Here is a 21172-nt window from a genome sequence, read left to right on the forward strand (position 1 = left end):
GTCCTCTCCCTTCTCCCCCTGACAGGTAAGCCCCACTGAGAACCTTTTCTGTGCACAGGGGGAGGTTTTGCAGGGCTCTGGCTAAACAAAAAAAAAAACCCTCTCACAAATGGCAGTGGAGGCACAGCTGCAGTTTCCTTTCTCTGCCCAAAGCACAGACTCTGGGGGCCCAGCCCTGCCATGAAAAGACACCAGCAGCTCCCAGTGCAGCTCTAGGGCTGCTCAAACCCTCTGGATGTGCTTGGCCAGAGTTCCTTGGCTCCTGGCAGGTGAGAGATGAACCTTGGGCATCCAAACCCCTCCTTTACCCCAGCACACTTTGCCTGCTCCTTGCTCCCTGTGCCCTCTATGGAAGGCTCTGAGCTCTCCCCACCTCACAGAGCTCTCTCTGCAATTTTCCTAAAAGAAACTCCATCTCTGCTCTGTGTGGTTCCCAATTCCCTATTTTCCTCAGGGGCAGAGGTGCAATCAAACCTTCCTTGTTCTTCAGATGCACATTTTGGGGAGTTTCCCCCGCTGTTTTTCCAAAGGCTGCTCTGAAGCTGGAGCTGCATCCACGAGCTGATTCCTCTCTCTCCATCTCCCTGTGACCCCACTTGCAACTGAACATATTTTCCATTGCCTGTGGAGCTCACAGAGGGAGCCTTTGAAATGTGACAGCCCCAGGGCCCCGACAAAGACCAGATGCTTTCTGCAAGTCCCAGGAGCTGCCCAGGGCTGGGGCTGAAGGGCTGCAGCTGGTGGAGTTTGCAGCTGGACTCTTCCTGGGGCTGGCTCTCACTTTTTGGGCTTTGCAGTACTCCATAAATTTCACTTCTTGCTCTGGGACTAAAACAAAAATTAAAATGGGGGGGGGATTATTATTAAAAGAAAACTTGCACTTTGCAATCTCACATCTGCTTCTGCAGCACAAAAAAAAAACAAATCTGGGGCCAGACAGGAGCAGGCAAAGGCTCAGAAAATGTGGCTGTGGCTGCCTTGGGGTGGAACAGAAGTGGTACCAAATCTGAATGCAAAGGGGGTTTTCTTGCTTCCTCTTTTGCCATAATATTTTTTTCTTTTTTTTTCTTTTTTCAGCTGAGATTTGTGGCACATAGAGTGTTTCATCATTTCTGGTCTGTGAGAATGGTTGTCAAATGTTAAACACACAGAGAGGAGAGTTGGAGGTAGCTGGAAAGTGCCCATGGGGTTTGTTGCATTATTTTCTGTGAATCCTTGGAAAATTTAGATTTTCTGGGCAAAGAGAACCATGTCTCTGTTTCACTGGGCAGAAGAGCCATCCCCAGCTGACAGTGTTGGTTTTGTTGCTGTTCACATCTCCAACACTAAAGTCAGGGACTCCATCATTGCAGAAAAAAAAAAAATTCTGCTATTTTGGCATCCTCTGGATGAAAACCTTCATCCATTAGGACAAGAATGAATCTGCAGAGTGCCAGAGCCATTTCCTTTTGTTCATCCCAAGCTTAAAGTGCTTTACCTCTGCAGCAACTACATTGGAAGGAATCATGGAATTTGGAAAAAGAGTGGGAAAAAATTCAGCTAACTGGGCTGTGCTGTACTTCTGTTCCACTCTCATGGGTCACAGGGAGGGAGGTTGCCAGCTGTGCTATTCCTTTTCTGCTGTCAGATTGGTGAATAATGATTTTGCTGCTAAACTGGTTACAGGATCCGTCCCTGAGGATGGCTGGAATAAAATAAATAATAGGAAACGATCCACATATAAGTAGATATGTGATGTTTTGTTCTAAAAATTGCCCTTACTGCTGCAAAGGACACTAATTCTACAAAGCTATATATAGAGAATTCCAGGGAAAGGGCTGCTTGTCCCCTTCTGGAGCACAGGTTGGGTTTTATTTGGGATCTGAGCTGTGCCCATGGGTGTGCAGCCCGATGGGCTGACAGATGCTCTCCTTGCTGGAGCTGTTTGATGCTGGTTGAGGGAAGAGGGAAGGGTTTACGTCCATTGCCTGGAGACAGAGGTGAAAACACTGGCAGCGTAAACACTCCGTGCTGGGGATTTTCCAACCATGCCTAAGCAGTGACAAATAAAACATTCCTGCTTTGTGCTCCCTGCTGGATGTGCTCGCCCTGTATGGTAGAGGACTGCAGGCTGCAGCCAGAGCTCCTGGCTTGGTCATTAGAAAATAGGAGAGAAATAAAGACATAAAGTTATTCTGTCCCTTTTGTCCCGGTGTGGTAAAATCCTGATTTTTTCCTGTGTGCAGAGATTTGTTGGTGCAGCCCTTGGCACTTCTGTGCAGCACAAATGTGCTTGGGGAGTTTTCTGCATGTCCCCTTTGCTTCTGGGGCCACGCAGGAAACAAGAGATCCTACAGGATCCATGACAATGTCCGGGATTGTGGCAAGCACATTTCTCTCTCTCTCAGGATTTTTTATTGAGGTGCACAGAGAGAAATGAAAGAGAAAACAATTTCTATTTCTGCTCCTTGTTTTTCTCCTGTGGAATGTGTTTGGAGAATTGTTTACCCAGAGTGAGTGCTTGGTTGGACCATGGTGGATTGTTTGGGCCTGATGGCCAATTGGATCCACCTGTGGCTGGACTCTGGAGAACAGGGTCACGAGTTGTGAGTTGGGAGATATGGGAGTTAGAGAAAGTAGCATGTAGTATTTAGTATCCTCTTTTATATAGCATATTAATGTCTTATAACATACTTATAATAAAGAAATAATTCAGCCTTCTGAAATAGAGTTAGACATCATCATTCTTCCCATTGGGTTCACCAACATCTACAACAAGTGGTGACCCCGAACGTTGGATGAAGAACCAGGACCTGGATCGGGCCACAGCCGTGATTTAACATGGGAAAGGAGGTGAACCCTCTTGAAAAGGCATGTCCGACGTCCCTGCGAGGGATAGGGGAGGTAAGACGCCGTGGGAACCCTCTCTGTAGGACCAGGTGCAGCCCCGAGCAGTTTGCCGTAACTGGATGCCTCTGCCTTCCTTTGAAAGGTACTGATTTTCTGATAATAGTACTGCCCTGACCTGGGGTGGACTTTAACCTTGGGAAGAGATGTCTGCAGATTTCGACATTGGTTTGTCTTGTGTATATGGCCCTATACTTGCCATCTGGAGAGATTTGGCTCGGGTCAATGGAATTTCTATCCCTGATGATGATTTTTTGGAGTTTCTTGAATATGCAGACAGTCATGGTTTTTTCGGGGATCTGGCTTTTTCCCTGAATACAGAGGCTTGGAGATCCCTGTATTTCCTCATCAGGCAAAGCATCATGCGAGATCTCTGGGCGTCTCGATACATGAAAGTTTATTTAGAGCTTCTTCCGATAGTCCAGAAATGGACCCCTTTTCCGATAATCCAGTCTTTGCTGCAGGTACATCCCCGCGAAAAGGGGGGGGGGGGGGGGCAGAGCCTTTGTCCGTGGGTCAGAAGTTTTCTTCTGCTTCTGCGCAGAGGGAGCATCCTCCTCATCCTCCTCCTCCTCCTCCTGCAGCGAGTGAGCCCCGCCTCCACGTCCCTTCGGAGGGTGCGGGGCCGCTCCCGGCGGAGGCGCTGCTCCGGGAGTTGTCACCGCGCCTCCGGCACCGCCCGTCATCGCTCCCGCGGCGGCGGCTGCGGCCCCGCACCAGCGGCCGATCCCTCCACAGCGGCCGGTTCCGCCGCGCCGGTGGTCCCGCCCGCCGGCTCGGAGCCTGTTCCCGATGCGAGCTGTGATGATATAGAAGACCCCCGGCCTGCGGCGCCGGCCGAGGACCTCCCCGCGCCGGCTCCGCCGCCGACATCGGCTGTGATGCGCGCCTCGCCGCCCGCAGCGGCCCCCGCGCCGGCCCCGCCGGTCCCGGCTGCCCCGCCGCCTCCCGCGGCTTTCGCCGGGTCGCCAGGCGCTGCCAGCAGCAACAGCAGCGAGCAGCAGCAGCCCGGGGCCGCGTTGGAGCGGACCCCGCCGACTCCAATCAGCCCGGGGTCCCCTCCCAGCCTGTTCTCTGCTGCTGGCGCTCCTCGGCAGCTCCTTGCAGCTGCCGCGAAAGTGAAAGTGATGAAGTTTAGTGCCTTTCTGGGGAACAGTGTTTTTCTTGGTCCAATTCTTGCTTGGGTGGGGGATTCTCGCCGGAGCTCGAGGCCCCTCGCCCCTCCCGCTCACGTTTGGGGGGCAGGGGAGATGAGTTCTGGGAATGCAGCCGCTGGCATTGTGACCGGAGAGCGTGGGGGTGCTGCGGGCAGGGGTCAGAGAGCTGCGTGCCGGCCCAACCGTGCCGCAGGTCCTGAGAATCAACACTTCTCTGGGAAAAACACCTTCTCTGCTGAGCCCTGGGGCAGTTCTTGTGCCATGCCCTCGTTTGAGGAGCGGGGGAGTCCTGAGAGGCTGCGGCCACGGCCAGGCGCGGTGCGGGATGAACACGATGCTGGAAGACTTGCCGTGACACTGGCCGCGTGGTGGGGCCGGGCTGTGAAGATGAAAATCCCGCCCCGCCGGTCGGGCTGGGACCGATTGGTGCAGCCCCCCGGCCGGAGGGCCCCGTGTGCCCCACGGCCGGGTTTGGGATCTTGGCTCTGCCCCCATGGACCGGGGCCGCCAGCTGCGAAGGGTCTTAAAGCCTGCTACTTGCTGGGCATTCTGATTCCGAGATTTAAAAAAAAATAAACAACCCCCCACCAAAAAAAAAAAATTAGATTTAAGATTAATTAAATAGAGGTGGTTGAAAAGACAAAAAAAAAACAAGAAAAAAAGTGGTTGGTTTAAGAGTTTTGGCCATGGCATTTCAGAGATTTTTTCAGTTTTTTTTTAAATTTGGTGATGGTTTTTTGCACAAGAAAGGTATGGTTGCATGGTTGACGATCAGCCCAGAGTTGGTTTTATCAGTTGTTGCAGTCTCTGGGATGACATTCAGTGTCTTGGTATTAGATAATTATATGATGTCACATTTGGTTTTTGTTTATGGGGTTTTAATTGTTGTTTGGACTTTCTTCAGTTGTTTTGTTTTAGGATTCAGCAGTTGTCTGTTTCAGCATTGAGAAGGACTTTTGAGGATGTCAAAATCAACGTTTCCAATCAATGGACACCTTCTCCCGAGAATCAGTTGTTTGGACTTTGAAATTTGAGCATTCTTTTAATTGTTGTTTGGGTTTTTATGTTGTAAGTTTTGTTTTAGAGATTTGATAGATCGTTTGCAGGTAAAGGACCTCTTTGAACATTCCACATCAGCATTTAATTTAGCTTTTGATTGATAACTAACAATTGATAAGGGGACCTCTTGAGATGTGTTTGCTCTCTTTTGCAGGACCCTGCAGAAGAATTGCAGATGCATTTTTTTTTTTTTTTTTAATTTATACTAAAACGGTGATATGTGGCAAGCACATTTCTCTCTCTCTCAGGATTTTTTATTGAGGTGCACAGAGAGAAATGAAAGAGAAAACAATTTCTATTTCTGCTCCTTGTTTTTCTCTTGTGGAATGTGTTTGGAGAATTGTTTACCCAGAGTGAGTGCTTGGTTGGACCATGGTGGATTGTTTGGGCCTGATGGCCAATTGGATCCACCTGTGGCTGGACTCTGGAGAGCAGGGTCACGAGTTGGGAGGAGTGAGATATGATAGTTAGAGAAAGTAGCATGTAGTATTTAGTATCCTCTTTTATATAGTATATTAATGTCTTACAACATAATTATAATAAAGCAATCATTCAGCCTTCTGAAATGGAGTTAGACATCATCATTCTTCCCATTGGGTTCACCAACATCTACAGCACGGGATAAAAGTGAATTGTGTCATTTTGGACAGCCCAGCAGGAAACCCTTTGGTGCTCTGCTGCAATTTGCTCTGGGTGCTTGGGAGCAGAAAGCAGCAGCCTGGGCACATCAGGGCTCACCCAACGGGCACCCTCTTGTGGCTTTGTCCTGTCACAGGGTGAGGACAGGGATGGATCCTGCTCTGGAGCAGGCTGGGAACCCCTCAGCTGTTGCTGATTTAAGAAAAGACCATGCAGTAAGATTTACTTTATATTTTTTAAATGCAAGAGTGCTACATTTGCAATAAATCCTTCTCTGATGTTTTCTAGGCTGGTTCATTCACCCTGAGAAGCCACTTCAAGGTGCAGGTGACCTCTCCTTGGGATAATCTTTGATTTCCCTGATGGTGTCCAGGACATTGCAGGATCTCTGCAGGACGTGACTGTGCTCTGGTAGGTAATAAATGTTGTTTTTTAGTGTGCTGGGGAAATGCTTCAAAGACAAATATAGAATCTGTGTTCCATGCAATGTGTCATTATTCTATTTTTAATTCAGCATCAGAGGGACTTAAAAAAAAATCTTTTCCAGTGATAGAAATTATCTAAAATATAAACCCTTCAGTCCAAGTTACAAAGGGTTTTGCCTTGTATGTCTAAAGATTTGGACAAGCATGAGATAGTGAACATGAATTAACACAGACGAAGGTCTGAGAAGACCTTGATGTCTGCAGTTCAGCACTGATAATTTAGCTTATTTATACAAGATCTAATTTGTTTACATACTGTCCCTCATTTTCAATCAGACCCCTGTCAGTTGAGTGACCTGTGGAGTTCACAAAGACAGAGGCAGGGCAGATGGATTTGATTTTCTCTTCGCATTTTGGATTTGAAAACAAACTCTAGATAAAAATTGGAACTGCTAGATAATGTGTTTATCTAATGAAAACATAAATACCACATTTAATCCTGAAGCTCTGCCCATATTGGTATATTTTGGCTGTCTGCTCCTTCAGGCTCTTGGGATTTTGTGTGTTCTGAACATTCCCAGCAGAAACTGGAACTTCTGTAAATAGGCCAGCCTGCTCCAGGTGACACAGCATGGAAACACTGAGCAGTTCTTGTTCTTGCTGCCAGGCTTCCTTAAAACGTTTTTCCTGTAATATTTCAGCTCCAAATTTATATTTGATTCTGTCTTGATCTGCTCTTCACTGACTAACTCAAGACCAGCTGTCCCTTGTCTCACCAGCATGAGATTCAACCATGAGAGAATCCTCATTTTCCAAAACAGCAAAATTGTGTTTTGATACAATCTGAGCATTACCAGTGCCTTGGCAAGGTAAAAACTGGGAATTCTGGTCAAGCTGGGATGTGTTGCTGCTTCAGGAGCAATTAGGAGTCCTTACCACAATTAAATATTTAATTAGGTGTTCATAAAGCAGAGGACACAGAAGTGGGGACAACATTCAGCCCTGAGCAGTAATGAACACTAATGACTGTGGCTGCAGTGCCCTCAGGGATTCTGATGTTGTTGTACATTCATTTCCTAAGAATAATTCATGAGATTCTGGAGTGTTGGTCAGCATTGCTGAGTACCTCTGCACACAACATCTAATTGTTAATTATCATTGAACTTCTCCAGGAACATCAGTCACAGACAGGAGATATTTACTGGTGAGTAGAAAAAGGAATAAATCTCATCTCTGCAAAGCTGTGCCCCTCAGCTTGAATATTTAATCAAGAAAATCTTCTCATCACTGGGGAAAAAAAAATTATTACTGTCCTGTGGCAATCCAGGGGTAAAGAACTGGAGTTTCTTTACCAAGACCTTGTCCACGGTGAAGATTTTTTAATGTTGTTGCTTATAAACCTTTTCCTAGGAACTGAACTCATCACTAGAGGGTCTTTTAGTTTTGATTCTCCATTGAGGTGTTGGGAATTTTGTTTGTGTGCATGTAAAGATATTCTGAACCTGCTACCTTAGGAAAATGAGGATGGTTTAATGTGACCTGGTCTGTGCTTGCTCTCAGTGCCCTCACAGGGGCTGCAGCACAAGCCCATCTGCACTGCTGGTTTGCCTTTGACAATCACAACCAGTGAGTCACAGGAGTTGTACTCTCCAGATTTTGCATTTAGAGTTCATAGAAACCATCCTCTTTGTGCAAAAGGTGTTCCCTTCAAACCCTCAGTGGTGTTTTTTGACTTTCCCTGTAATTGATCCTTCAGTGACATCTCTGGGGCTGTCCCAGGAGATCCCAGAGCACAGAGAGAGGTTTAAACAACAATAACCATCCTAAAAATCCAAATTCTGGCATTTCAGTAGGAACAGATGAACAGCAGAGCACTGCAGCAAAGAGCTGCTCAGTTTGCATTTAACAGAAGGCATCAGCTCATGCTGAAAATCCACCCTGCAGATTGGCTGAGGAGCTGATCAAGTGGAGCAGTGCTTAAAGTCACCCCTGAATGATAAAATGTCACATAAAGCATGGAGGGGTCTCCTTTGGGATTGAAAAGGAACCATTTTCCTACAGACCCTAAAGAATATTGAATAATTAATTGGGCTGTTGCATTGTCCTGTGTGTGACAGCATTTGGAGGGAGTAATTCCCCCAAATTCCAAGAACCAGGATGCTCCAAGCCTCTCGTTAAATAAAACCCCTTTTTCTGTCTGCTCCTAGGAAGGAATCAGTGGGGGCCACCCTGAAGTGACCATGAAAGTGCCACTGACAGTGGAGATGACTCTGTGTGACAACTGTGCTCCCAAACTACCCCAAAGATCTGCATTTTAGGAAGGTGCCAGTCGAGGTAAGGTTGTAGAACAGCCCCAGAGCTCTCAGCAAACTGCTGAGAGGAAACCCAGCTCAGCCACCAAGTGATTTACTACCTAAACAAACCTTGCAATGAGCTCCAGGAAGGGAAGGAGCATTTCACTTGTTAGGAGGAGAGCCTAAATACTGGATTTATCTGATTCAAGAGTCCCAAGCTTTTATTGGGCTATTTGTACCTAATTTGTTTTATGGGAGCATTCCCAGGCCGAGTTGAATTTCCCAGTGTTTTTATTCAGCTCTAAGGAGAATTCCTTCTCCCTTGGCAGCCTCCTCTCCTGCTGGGCACCAGCAGCACCATTAACTGCTGCAGTCTGGAACTGCAGAATTGGGCAGAAATTACTATTTTCCCTTTTTTCCTGCCTCTGGATGATATTCTGAGCAGCTGCTCTTCATTCCTTCAGCACTGAGGCCAGAGCTGCTCTTCCTTTTCATTCAGCTTCTCAAGGCAAGAGATCATTTTCATATTCCTGCACTTCATGTCTCATTTTTCCAGAAGGGAATGAGCAAAAAATATGTTTTAACAGCACCCTGGTGAGTTACAGAATATTCACAGGGTAATCCATATTTTATTTGTCTTCTCCATCAAAATAGGCAAAATTTGCAGAGATTTGGCACTTGGATGAAAGCATATTCCAAATGAGGGTTGCTCAAAATCCACTTTGACCTGGAAACACCAGAATTCCTCCTTGGAATCCATCTGATTTATCAGTTACACAAAACTAGGCTTCTTCTTTTCACTCTCCTAAAGCCTTTGGATCCATGTGAAAAATCTTTCCCTTTCTTAGGATAATTTTAGCTTTGCTCAAACTTCCTTATTTCAGTAAAAGATGGAGCACCCTTTAAGGCTCTAATTTCAGTGTGGTGTGTATTAAAAAACTTGTATTTTCTGAAGGGGCAAACTGGGTTCTGGAATCCTCTTTCTTTAGCAGGGAGAGCAGATCTTAAAAATATATAATCCAGCTCTGTTCCAAGTAAAGCTTTCACTCAGATAAAAACATTTTCAGGGCATTTAACTTGATTAGGGGAAATTTACTATTCCAATTCCTTTTTTGTCACCATCCTCCCATTAAAATTTATGAGGGCTGATTAGTACAGATATTTTTTTCTGTGTTTTTTTTAATCAGAGAGCATCTTTAAAAAAGGAAATGAGGGCTCAGCTCTGGCAGCTGCATTTCCTTGCAAGCACAGTTTAAAGCAAAGGTTTCCATATTCATTTAATGTCCAGTTTAGGGGGGAGGTAGAAGCTTTACATTCTGATTAATGAAAATCACGACATCTCCACAAATCAGCAAATTGGTTTGCAGGGAAACATTCTGAGGTTTCAGCTTTCAGAATCTCCAACATTCCTGCACCAGGTCCCCCTGGGGGCTCTCACCTCTCCTGGCATTAATTCCTGCCAAAGCCCCATCCCTCCTGTACAGCCAAAATCAGTTCTCAAATCAGAAACAAAGCACCAAGGCAGGCAAAAAAAAAAACGTGGTTTCATCCATCCTTTTTTTTTTTTTTTTGTCTCTTTTAAAGCATAAATGAAATTAGCACCATTGTGACTGAGGAACACTCCTTGATGTCACATCAGCATTCACTGCAGGCCTTACCAAGTGGGTTTTAAGATCATTCAATTACAGTACATGAATTTATTCAATTAGAAGGGAAAAAAAAAAAAGATTGAGAGGATGCCTGGGAACATTCCAGCACAATTTCCATCTTAATAATTTGCAGCACTGCAGATTGTCAGGTCACGTTCAGTGCAGTATCTGGAAGGCAGAACAGTAAAACCACCCCAGGGTCTCCTTGCTGGGTTTGTAAAAAGGAAACTTCAAGAGAGGGTCCAAGATGAATCCTTGAGATGCACATATTCAACATTTATTCACTGGACTGCATGGAGAACATTGCAGTTATAATTAATTTGATGACGCTGCCTCTTAATTTCTTAATGCATCTGTGTCATTGGATCAGAATTTAATTCACTTTTCACTTTAGTTTGATTTATTGTTCTCTTTAGCCCAGTTTCTTTAATAAACAGGAATGTTAGCAGAGGACTTCTTGAAAACACGGAATTGGGATTTATTGGGATTTAATGTAAGAGCCTCCAGTTTAGGGCACCTGGTCCATCTGCAGTCAGGGCTAAAGAACTTTTATTACCTTGGGCATTTTCTTCTGTAGATAAAGGAAGAAACTGCTTCAGTGCAGCACCAGGTTACAGGTTTGAGTTCCTATCAGTGTACAAGACCACAACATCATAATCATTAAAAATCAGGAACACAGGTACTTTGTCTTATTTTTTTCACAATCAGGTATCTCTTCCTTGGTCCTTAAGAGAGGGAGGAAAAAAAACAGATTAGTGGGTTTAAAACCCTTTACAGAAACTTCATATATTTACATTTTATACTTTCATTCCAGGTTTAAATTTTGCCAAAATTAAATCAAAGGATAGGTTTTCTCCTCTGTCGACAGCAATATTTAACCCTTGTCCTCACTGTCCAGAACTGAAGAGTTTTTACCTTTAAAAAAAGAATCTGTAAAAAAGACAACACAGTAAGAAGAGAACTTTTAATAATCTACGGCTAAAATGTAAGAAAATTTATTGAAATTGAGAAGATTAACTGAGCCTGAAGAAGTCTCTTTTCCCCTCCTTTCTCCAAAGTCAGCTCTGTAGTCTCCCCTCCAGCATCCCTCAAAACCAGCAGGTATGGAAACATCTTAGAGCACAAGACATTGGGGGGGATTTTTTTAGGACATTTTTGATAATGTATTAAACATACTGGGAACCAATTAAAACACTTCATTGTGCCAACAGATACAAAAAGCAGAGGAGAGAGGCAGCACCAGCGGCTCAGTCCTTGGACCCCTGCTCACTGGAAGAGGCTGCTGTGGTGGAGAACATCATGAGCAGACCCAAAGGTCAGCACTTCCTTGTGGAACTTGCTGAGCTGCGTCTTGATTTTCTTCAGGGCAGGAGTTGATGCCTTCCTCTTGTAGGTCACGGCTTTCAAAAGTTTATCAGCCAGGTAGTGCAGCCAGAGGACGTTGCTGTGTGGGTGATAGTCAGTCCAGATGTTGGAGTTCTCCTCTTTCATCTGCCTGTAGATGTCAAACTGGTAGTCCCCAGTGCCTTGGAAGAGCTCCAGGTCTGTGGAGAGGTCACAGAAGACGGTGAGGCCGTCCTTCTCCAGGCGGGACAGGGTGTAGTCGATGATGCTGACGTGGATGCCCGCCGTGGGGATGGAGTGTGTTTCTCCACCCAGCACGTACTGAAGCTCTCTCACGTCCGTGTGTCTGACCAGCACGTTCCCCCAGTGCAGGTCCCTGTGCTCGAAGTGCAGCTCCTGCTCTGCCACCGCCAGGGACGCGGTGACCTGGTGCAAAATGCTCCTGGCTGATGCCACTGAGGAGAAGCCGTGCATCATGCGCTCCAGGTCCCTGCCTCCAAACTCAAACTCCAGCACCATGAAGAGCTGCTGGGCCCCAAAAACGTCTGGCCGGTCGTTTTCTGAGCCTGTTTCTTTGTGGAATTTGTCCCAGGCTTCCAGGAGATACCTGGGATAGGCCCCTTGGACACAGTGCACAGAGTACAGGCTGATGAACCCCACAGTTCTGTTCACAGAGCCCTCAGACAGAAGACTGAGTTCTTTTGAAATTATTACCTCAGGCAGAATCTCCCCAAAGCTCTTCTGAGCTTCACCATTTATTTTTTCAGCCCCCTCAATGGGAATTATCTTTAAGGCCACAGGTCCTCTCTCGCCGTCAATCTGGAACACCTCTCCAAACACCCCTTCTCCAATTTTCTTGCAATCTTTCATCTTATTTAAAGGAATGCATTCCTCAAAAGCAATAGGCCCCTCCTGGTTGCATTCTCCAAACACTTTCTCAGCATCTGTAAGGAGCAGCTCCAGGACAGAGGAGGAATCCCTGGGAGCCAGCAGGACCATGGAGGAAGCAAACAAGGAGCAGCTCTGAGCTTTACCAGCAGACAGGCTGGCTTGGTACCCCGAAAGCTGGGATTTCCCTGAAGGGGTGCAGAGGATGCTGCTGCAGAAACTTTCATCTGCGGTCACTTTCTTCTTTTTATGGAAGCCCAGAGACGCTCGAACTCTAGCCCAGGAATAAGAGTTATTGAGGAGTGAAGAGTCGTCGTCCCTGATACCTACAGACATCTCCAGAGCTCCCTTCCGAGTTCGTTTTTGCCTCGTCTGGAGTCTGAAAAGGGAGTTATTGGGCTGCTGCCGCCTCTCCTTCTTGTGCCTTCTCGGGCGGAGCATGCTGTGCCTGCCCCAGCGGCTGGCACTGAAGCCACTGATACAAGCTTTCCTGCAGGTGCTGCCCTCCCCTGCGGCACCCTTGGTCCTTTTGTGTTTATTCTCCAAGATTCCTTGGCGGCCCACGGGAGATCCTGGCTGCAGGCAAGCAGGTTGAACATCAGCCTGATTGTTGAGTTTCATGCTTTTCAGTATCATTGGCACTTCCAGAGGGTCCAGGACCACCACTGGCACAAGCTTGTACTCCTCGGCCAGGCCCCTCTGACAGCTCAAGCCTCTTTTGGCCGAATCTCTCGTGAGATGAGATGGAACCTCACAGGGTTCCTCACGAGTGCCACTGTCACAGGGCGCAGGGGGCTCTGGCTCGCCCTCCAGGGGCGGCAGCGCTTCCTGGGGAGTGCCCGGGGCTTTCAGCGGGGACGGGGCAGCTTGTGCCCGGCAGGGTCTCCGCACCGCCGACCTCAGAACACGGCAGGACTCCCGCAGCCCGGGCTCACAGCTCCGAGCCAAGCCTTGTGGTCCGAACCACTCAGGCACCTCCTCGCCAGCGCCCAGCAGCGACGGCCGCTGCCCGGAGCACCCCTCGGGCGAGCCGTGGGGCGCCCGGTGCGGCGGGCAGGACTCGCCCAGCTCCGAGCCGCCCTCGATGGTGGTGCTGAGCAGGAGCGAGCTGAGGCGCACGGGCGGGCCGCGGCGGCGGCGGCGGCGGGGCGGGGGGCTGTCCCCGAGCGCCGAGCCGCTGTCGGCGGTGGAGCTGAGCAGCAGCGGGGCCCGGCGGGGCGGCGGGGCCCATTGCGGGGTGCTGCACAGCAGCGGCGGCCGCGCCGCGCACAGCGGGCCCTGCCGGCGGCGCGGCGAACCGCGCGGCGGGGACGGGCACGGCGAGGACAGCGACGGCGGCGACCCCCGGGGCTCCTCTCTGCGCCCGCGGGGCTCTTTGCCCTGGCTCCACTTCTTCTTCTTCCCCGCCGGTTCCCGGTTCTCCTTTCCCCGGCCCCGAGTCTCCTGCCCCCGCCCCCGGTTCTCCGGCTTCCGGTTCTCCTTCTCGGCCGGTTCCCGGTTCTCCTTCCCGGCCGGGCCCCGTTTCTCCTTCCTGCGGGTCCGCAGCCGCCGGGCCCAGGCGGAGCGCTTACCCAGGGCCTGCGGGGGCCGCTTGCCGGGCGGCGAGAAGTCGGGGTCGTCCGAGGGGGTGGAGCCGGCGCTGGAAGCGGAGAGGGCGCTGGAGGCGCCGGAGGTCGAGCTGAAGAGGCGCCTGCGGTCCTGCGGCGGCGAGATCCATCGGTCGGGCGGCGGCAGCGCGCGCAGGTAGCCGGCGCGCCGCGAGTAGGTGCGGAGCAGCCGCGGCTGCCGCAGCATGGCGGGCCGGGCCCGCTGAGGGAGTCCGCCCGCCGCCCGTTCGAACGGGTATCGCGAGAGCGCGCGAGAGCGGCCGCCCCGCCCACAGCGCGAGGGGCGGGGCCAACGGGCGGGACACGCCCACAGGGCACGCCCAGGACACGCCCCCCGCCCGGTGTCGCTCCCGGTGCCGCTCTCACTGTCGCTCCCGGTGTCGCTCCGGTGTCACTCCTGGTGCCACTCCCAGTGTCACTCTCGGTATCGCTCCCAGTGCCACTCTCCGTGTCGCTCCGGTGCTGCTCCCGGTGCGGCTCTCGGTGCCACTCCCAGCGCTGCTCCCGGTGCCGCTCCCGGTGCCGCTCCCGGTGCGGCTCTCGGTGTCACTCCCGGTGTCGCTCCTGGTGCCGCTCTCGGTGTCACTCCCGGTGTCGCTCTCGGTGTCGCTCCCCGTGTTGCTCCTGGTGCTGCTCTCGGTGTCGCTCCCGGTGTCGCTCCTGGTGCCGCTCTCGGTGTCACTCCCGGTGTCGCTCTCGGTGTCGCTCCTGGTGTCGCTCTCAGAGTCACTCTCGGTGTCGCTCCCGGTGTCGCTCCGGTGTCACTCCTGGTGTTGCTCTCAGTGTCGCTCCCAGCGCCGCTCTCGGTGTCACTCTCGGTGCCGCTCTCAGTGTCACTCTTGGTGTCACTCCCAGTTAAAGAATGTGAAAACCAATTTGCCTGGAAATTAACTAAGAGACAGTAACAGAGTTCACAAAAGGTGAGCAATACAATTAAAAGTAGTATCATTAATACGGGAATGAGCCAAGGGGGCCACAGCCCTGCATAATGCCAAGATGTAACTACTATCCATTTCTATATTTGTACCCCTTAAGTGTGAGTGTTATAAGAGAAGTCGGAATGGTACACACCTGGAGGGGCATTTGGCCCCGTAGATTGTATGATAAGTGCCTGTCAGCTGAAGCACATTAGACTAAGCATACTGGATTTCGTTACAAAACTGGGAATTACAGAATGCTGTTCCCAGGGATGGGAAAATTGATTCGTTTACTGAACTCAAACAATTGAGTTCCAGAGATTAAATAAAGTACCCTGCATTAATGGGACCTTCAAGCTGTCCAAGTGAGAAACCTTAAAAGGCGAGTTGCAGCTCGGGCCAGAGATGGGACCCTAAAATGATTCTGCTGCTGCCATGAAGACTAATTTTCCCCAGCCGCTGGCTGCAGCCCAGTGGGCGTGGGCAGAGGCAGAGGGATATACCTGTGGGTTACCCTAATGAGTCTGAACTCAGCTGCCTGCCTGACAATGAGCCTGAATCCTAAGAATCCGCCCAAGATTAAGGGGCAGGACATCAACCAAGGGACCCACAGTGACAAAACTGTATTTTGAGATGTAAATTGGCCAGAGACAAAACATGCAACCCCAGGAGACGAAATCCAAGGGCAAGCAGTCCAAAGTGTCTTCACTTTACAAGGAGGGTGTGGTACCCATTTTTGTAACCAGACTGTATGGGCTGGGGGGAAAATCGGATCCTTGTTTGTAGCTCATTCCCAAGCAAATCCCCTGTGCTATGACAACAACCAGTTAAGAACGGGGGTGGGGGGGGTAAAACATACTGGGTGAGGAAGAGCAGCCTGCAGAAAAGAAAATAGAATACTATAGTCTGGCAATGTGGGCACAGGATGGGTCATGGGGATATTAGACCCTCATCTATTTGCTGAACCACTTAATAAAACTGCAGGCCGTGGTAGAGATCTTATCCAATCACACTTCAGATGCCCTCGAATTATTATCCAAGCAACACTCTCAGATGAGGGCTTTGGTATACCAAAACAGGATAGCCCTTGACTACTTACTAGCCGAGGAAGGGGGTGTCTGTGGGAAATCTAATGAATCTCAGTGTTGTGTGGAGATAGACAATTACAGGGAAATAATTAGAGACCTGGCCACCGAAATTAAACTAGTAGCCCATGTCCCGGTACAAAAGTAGAACTCCCTGCTCCAGTCATCGTGGTGGGATCATTTGTTCGACGGGGCCTGGTGGAAAAAGGTAATTTTCTTCATTTCATGCTGGGTGGCAGGGGTCATATTCCAGCCCTGTCTCATCCCCTGTTTCATAAGGCTCATACACTCAGTAGTACAGGGGATGCAGACGGCAGCATTACCCACAGATCCAGAATCCGCTCTAGGAAAAACGAACCAGGCATCAAAACTGATGACACTAGAAGAGGAGACACCACACAGCAGGGCAGCTGAAGCCTTAGCCAGATTGGAAAAACAAATAAAGGGAAGAGAACAGACACACAAATACTACCAGGAAATTCCGGGAGAGGACTTGAACACGGGGAAGTAAGGAAAGAATATATATATCAAACTCGTTGTAGGCTCTGTGACCGTAAGATAAAATAAAAACTATAGAAACTAGTAGAAATAATAAGTAGGGCACGAATTAATGGGTTAATATAAAAGGTGGGGGATTGTTATATCTAACAGGTATAATTCGTGCCATTTTTTGCATGATATATATATAATATTAAATAGTTGTTAGAATGCACCCTTTGGCATTAGAAGCCCCCCCTTCTCAAGAAAAATCAGGTGTGTGTTGATTTACAAGCAAAGGGATGTGGCTCACCAGGAGATGGGCCTTATCTGAGGCGGTATGGAGACACCCAGGCGCTGATCATGGCGTGAAGGACCCGAGATGGGCATCAGGAACATCCCCCGGGCCGAGACATGTGAATACTGTGTTCCGTAAATTTCATCAAGAGTTCCAACGACACCGGACTTCGAATTGTTCTGCCTTGTCCCGAGAAGGAAATCTCATCAACTTATGGGACTTTGAAACAAAGGACTGAATGCCGAAATCCTGGCTTCAGGCAAAATTTTTCCCTATAAAAATCGCTTGTACCAGGATGGTGGTGTGGGAGCATAGGGGGAAACCTCTGCTGAGGCTGATCTCTGTGTCTTGCACCCAGCGCCGATCCCGGGCTCGGCACTGTCCTTTTCCTGTGGCTGGCTAAGTTAGATCTCTATTGCTAAAATAAATTATTTTTATTTTTTAATTTCGGCTGGATCATTTTTCATTTATAACACTGGGGAAAAAAAAAAATCAGGGGGAAATGATCTTCAGCAGAGAACTCCACCTGAAAGAGGAGAACCTTACACTGAGGAGTGAGGATCACACAGGCAGCCTGGACCTTCCCTGGGGGCAGCAACAAGTGAGACATCCAGATGGTTTTGCTGAGCCCAGAGAAGCAATCAAGTCCCAGAGTTAAACTCTGCACCTTTTGTTCCGCCTCTGAGTTCAGTGAAATCAGGTTTTGACTGTGGGACAGAAGCAGAGGGAGGATATTTGCCACTGCAGAGCAGAAAATATTTAGGGTTCTGTGTGGAACTCTTGTCCTGATGCAGTTAAAGCAGAGGCCTCCTGTTCTTTCAGGGATTTCATCCTGAATGCTCCCCTTTCCCTACTGAACACAGGGAAATCTTTAATTCTTTGATCTGAGAGACTGACCCTGGTGATTTATCAGCTGCAGGTTATCAGTAATTGCAATTTGGAGGGTTTGGGGAAAGAAGATGCCTGGCCAGACCTCGTGTTCTTCCAGTGAAATGATCTCAGGCACCCCTTTGTGGATTCCAAAGAAAGTCAAGGACAGACTCTTGGTAGTGTTCCTTTCTCTGTCTCCTATTTTTGTGGTTGTTTTATTTGTTTCTGTCATGTTTGGTTGACCATAAACCCCACAGATCTAATGTGTGTTTGTAGGCAGCAGCAGAATAAACAAAGATTTCTCATTCAGACCTTCAGAAGACAAAAGAGTTCCTGTCTCCTTTGGCCTAACCAATATTGTCTGGTGGAAAAATAACAAACAATCCTTCTCTCCTTTATTTTTCTAGTTTCTTCTCTGAATTAAGCTTCCTTCATTACTTGGATGCCTTTTGTTGTCCCTCATGGCTCTCAAGGAGGTCAGCTCTTGCAGTGGGTAATGCTATTTTCCTTTTTAGATTTTTTTTTTTTTTCTCCTCCTAAATGCATTACAGGGTTCTGTGACTTGTAATTTCCGGCGAGCGCCATCCACCATTTAATTCTTTGCAATCACTGCAGCAGATGCCAAACACATTTGCAGTAATTGGATGGCACTTAAGGGATTAGCCAAAACTGCCAAGACTCAGCTCATCCAAACCACAGCTGGCTTTTTTGTGAGCTTTCCATGGGAGCCTGGCCGTGTCTGCTTCTAAATTTATTTGCAATCTACATTTTGAATAAAGTCCCCTGGCTGAGTGGCCCTGACTTTGTGGCATGGTTGTGGCACCTCCCTGAGGGACAGAAGATTTGGAAATGCCTCGTCCAGGGTCAGGAGCCACCTGTCCCCAGCCAGGTGGAGGAGCTGGCAGTCAAAGGGACTGTCATGTGGAAGTCAAAAAGGGAAATTCCTTGCAGTGAAGATTCAGCTTCTGCCCCTTGAGAAGAACTGAGAGATGCTACATTATTTGCATCTTTAACTGGTGACAATTAGACTTCATTGGGTTATTTAGTCCCTTGCTATGAACAAGACTCCTTTTGTTTGAACATCCACAACTTTGGGGCCAGGTGTTGCAGAGCAGCTGCTGCAGATCTCCCAGAGGCCTTGGAGCTGCCAGCACGGTTCATGACCTTTCTTTCTGCCTCGTGCAAAGGTGGCACAGGGTTTGCAGAGCCACAGTTTCCTCCTTTCATCATTGTGGGCCCCCTCACTCATCCAGCTTTGCATTTCTTCACAGTTTTGTGCCTCCCACAGGAGGACAGGATGTGTTTTGTGATGCTGCTTCAGTCGGGGGTGACACCAGCTGCTTATGGCTTTGTCACACAGCAGGAAGATCCCCAAAGCCTGGGTTTCCCTGGGTGTGCTCAGGAGCTGCCAGGTTTGTGTGCAGAGCTGTGGGAATGCAGTGACCTGGGCGTTTGCAGGAGAGAGGGAGCTCAGCCCATCAGGAGAAGGCCCATCAGTATTTCTTCACTGTAAAGCACGGGACACCGGCATTGATGTGCTAGATTTTATATTTTTCACATTCTGTGCTGCTTTAGTGTGTAGTTCTGAGCTTCATATTAGGGGATGGTGAGCTCTCTTCACAGAGTAGGGAGACAAAACAATTCCTTCTCCAGCTGGGCACCAAGGACAAATGATCCAAACCTCAGGCCCAGGAGCACAAACAGCGTGGGCTGGAGAGAGAAAAACAAGCAGGATGGGACTTCATGGGCTAAAGCTGGAATGGGACAATGAACTCCAATATGCAAATGGAGCAGAACTGATAAAAATGAGAGACCTCGTGTCCATTTTGTGCCCATTTTGGTTCATCTTGTCTGCAGCCCTGGCTGGGCTCTTGTGCTGCCCAAGGTGGAGCCATTGTGGAGATCCTTTTAATAAATCCCTGCTTTATTCTTTAACTCCTCTAGTCTCTGCTCTAGGTCAGCCTTGACAAGGCATCAAGGTAAAGGAATCAGAGATGAGCCATGCAGAGCTCTGCTGGGCTCCAGGGTCTGTTTGGCTTTGTTTGGAGGGTAATTGAATTGTAGCTCTAAAGAGACATTTCCTGTCCTTATTGCAGCAGCTGTGTGGGGCTGCAGTGCCACAGACAGATTGCTTTGGCTCCCCCAGTCCCATCCTGGCTCAGCTGGATCCAGTTGGTCTGTGCAGCACAGCTGGGACACATCAGCCCTGCCGAGCTGGGACCTGGTTACAGCATCAGGGTCACGCTGGGTTAGAGCACACCTGAGCTCAGCTCAGGTGCCAGGCTGAAACTCCTTCCTCTGGGGGTCAGGTCTGAGTAGCTTTGCTGTGGCTGCAAGGAGTTACCAGCTGGTCATTCCAGGAGGAAAGGGTGGGAGCCACATTCTAGACTTTCTAGCTGTGTCCATGAGAAAGGTAAAGGAAGGGGATGAAGGATTCTCCTCAGTGCTTCCATGAAGGAAGGGGATGAAGGATTCTCCTCAGTGCTTCCATGAAGGAAGGGGATGAAGGATTCTCCTCAGTGCTTCCATGAAGGAAGGGGATGAAGGATTCTCCTCAGTGCTTCCACGAAGGGGATGAAGGATTCTCCTCAGTGCTTCCATGAAGGGGATGAAGGATTCTCCTCAGTGCTTCCATGAAGCAAGGGGTGAAGGATTCTCCTCAGTGCTTGCAGCAAGGTAAGAGCTGGCAGAGGTATCAAGCCAGGACTGATTTCATGTCTTTGTGTTACCAAAGAAGTCAATACTGTTCTGTTGGGTGTATTCAAGAGCAGGGTTTCACCTTTAAAACTGTGGTTAATGTGAATACACTTTTTATTAAACCCCTTCAGCTTTCAGGGTTTGATTCAACATTCTTTTATTTCCCAGTGCTGCTTTTATTGTCTGACCTTAGGAGGTGAATTCATTGCAACACAGCACTGCTGGCCCAGCTATCCTTGCACTCAGCCTCTCAGCAGTGTTTTATGTGCACTTTTATTAATTTCTCTTACCTGATTCAGTGCCAGCTCCCTCACAGAACAGGGCATGATGGCTTGGTTTCATTAGGTGTGCACTATTTTTCCTTCTCCTCTGATAGTCTTCCTCAAGCACTTTCCCTTCTTGGGTTGGGGGAGAGCAGTGGGTAAATGTTCCAGCTAATAATAACAACATTCCTGCACTTTGCATAGGAGATTCAGGGCTTGGGGAGGACCATGGAACACATTCAAAGGCTGAAAATGGCTCTCCTGGAAATGGAGGGCTGAATCAAAGACAGAATCTGTTCTGCAATGTCAGCGCTCTCCCATTTCCCTTCTCTTCCTACAGACAGTTCTGGATGCTCCTGTGGATTGTGACAGAAGCTCTCCCCACAATTCCATTTCCATTAAGGCTGGGTGTGCAGCTGTGCTGGTTAGGGGGATAAAGAGTGGTTAATTGACCCAGCCAAGGATTACGAGAGAAGCTGAACAGAGCATTTTTCTCCTTGGGCTCCGCACATTTCTTTGTTCTTGCCTCTAAACCCCTCACCTTCAGAGAGCAGCTCATGCCTGATGTTACTGATTTCTGGGGGCATGAGCTGTGGTTTGAAGCAACTTCCTCTCTC

The 21172-nt window shown here is 48.8% G+C and overlaps 1 protein-coding gene across 1 annotated transcript; it reads right to left on the reverse strand.

Annotated features, from left to right (window-relative positions):
* Positions 1 to 10054: 10054 nt before the first annotated feature.
* HASPIN (histone H3 associated protein kinase) lies at positions 10055 to 14240 on the reverse strand. Its single transcript, XM_053961506.1, has one exon. The coding sequence runs from the start codon at positions 14133 to 14135 to the stop codon at positions 11376 to 11378; it is 2760 nt and encodes a 919-aa protein (XP_053817481.1). The 5' UTR covers positions 14136 to 14240; the 3' UTR covers positions 10055 to 11375.
* Positions 14241 to 21172: the final 6932 nt, after the last annotated feature.

Source organism: Vidua chalybeata, chromosome 20 (assembly GCF_026979565.1).
Source record: "Vidua chalybeata isolate OUT-0048 chromosome 20, bVidCha1 merged haplotype, whole genome shotgun sequence".
NCBI classification, from domain to species: Eukaryota; Metazoa; Chordata; class Aves; order Passeriformes; family Viduidae; genus Vidua; species Vidua chalybeata.

Coding starts and splice junctions, on each gene's coding strand:
- HASPIN (XM_053961506.1), bottom strand. CDS start 14,135: ATGCTGCGGCAGCCGCGGCTGCTCCGCACCTACTCGCGGCGCGCCGGC.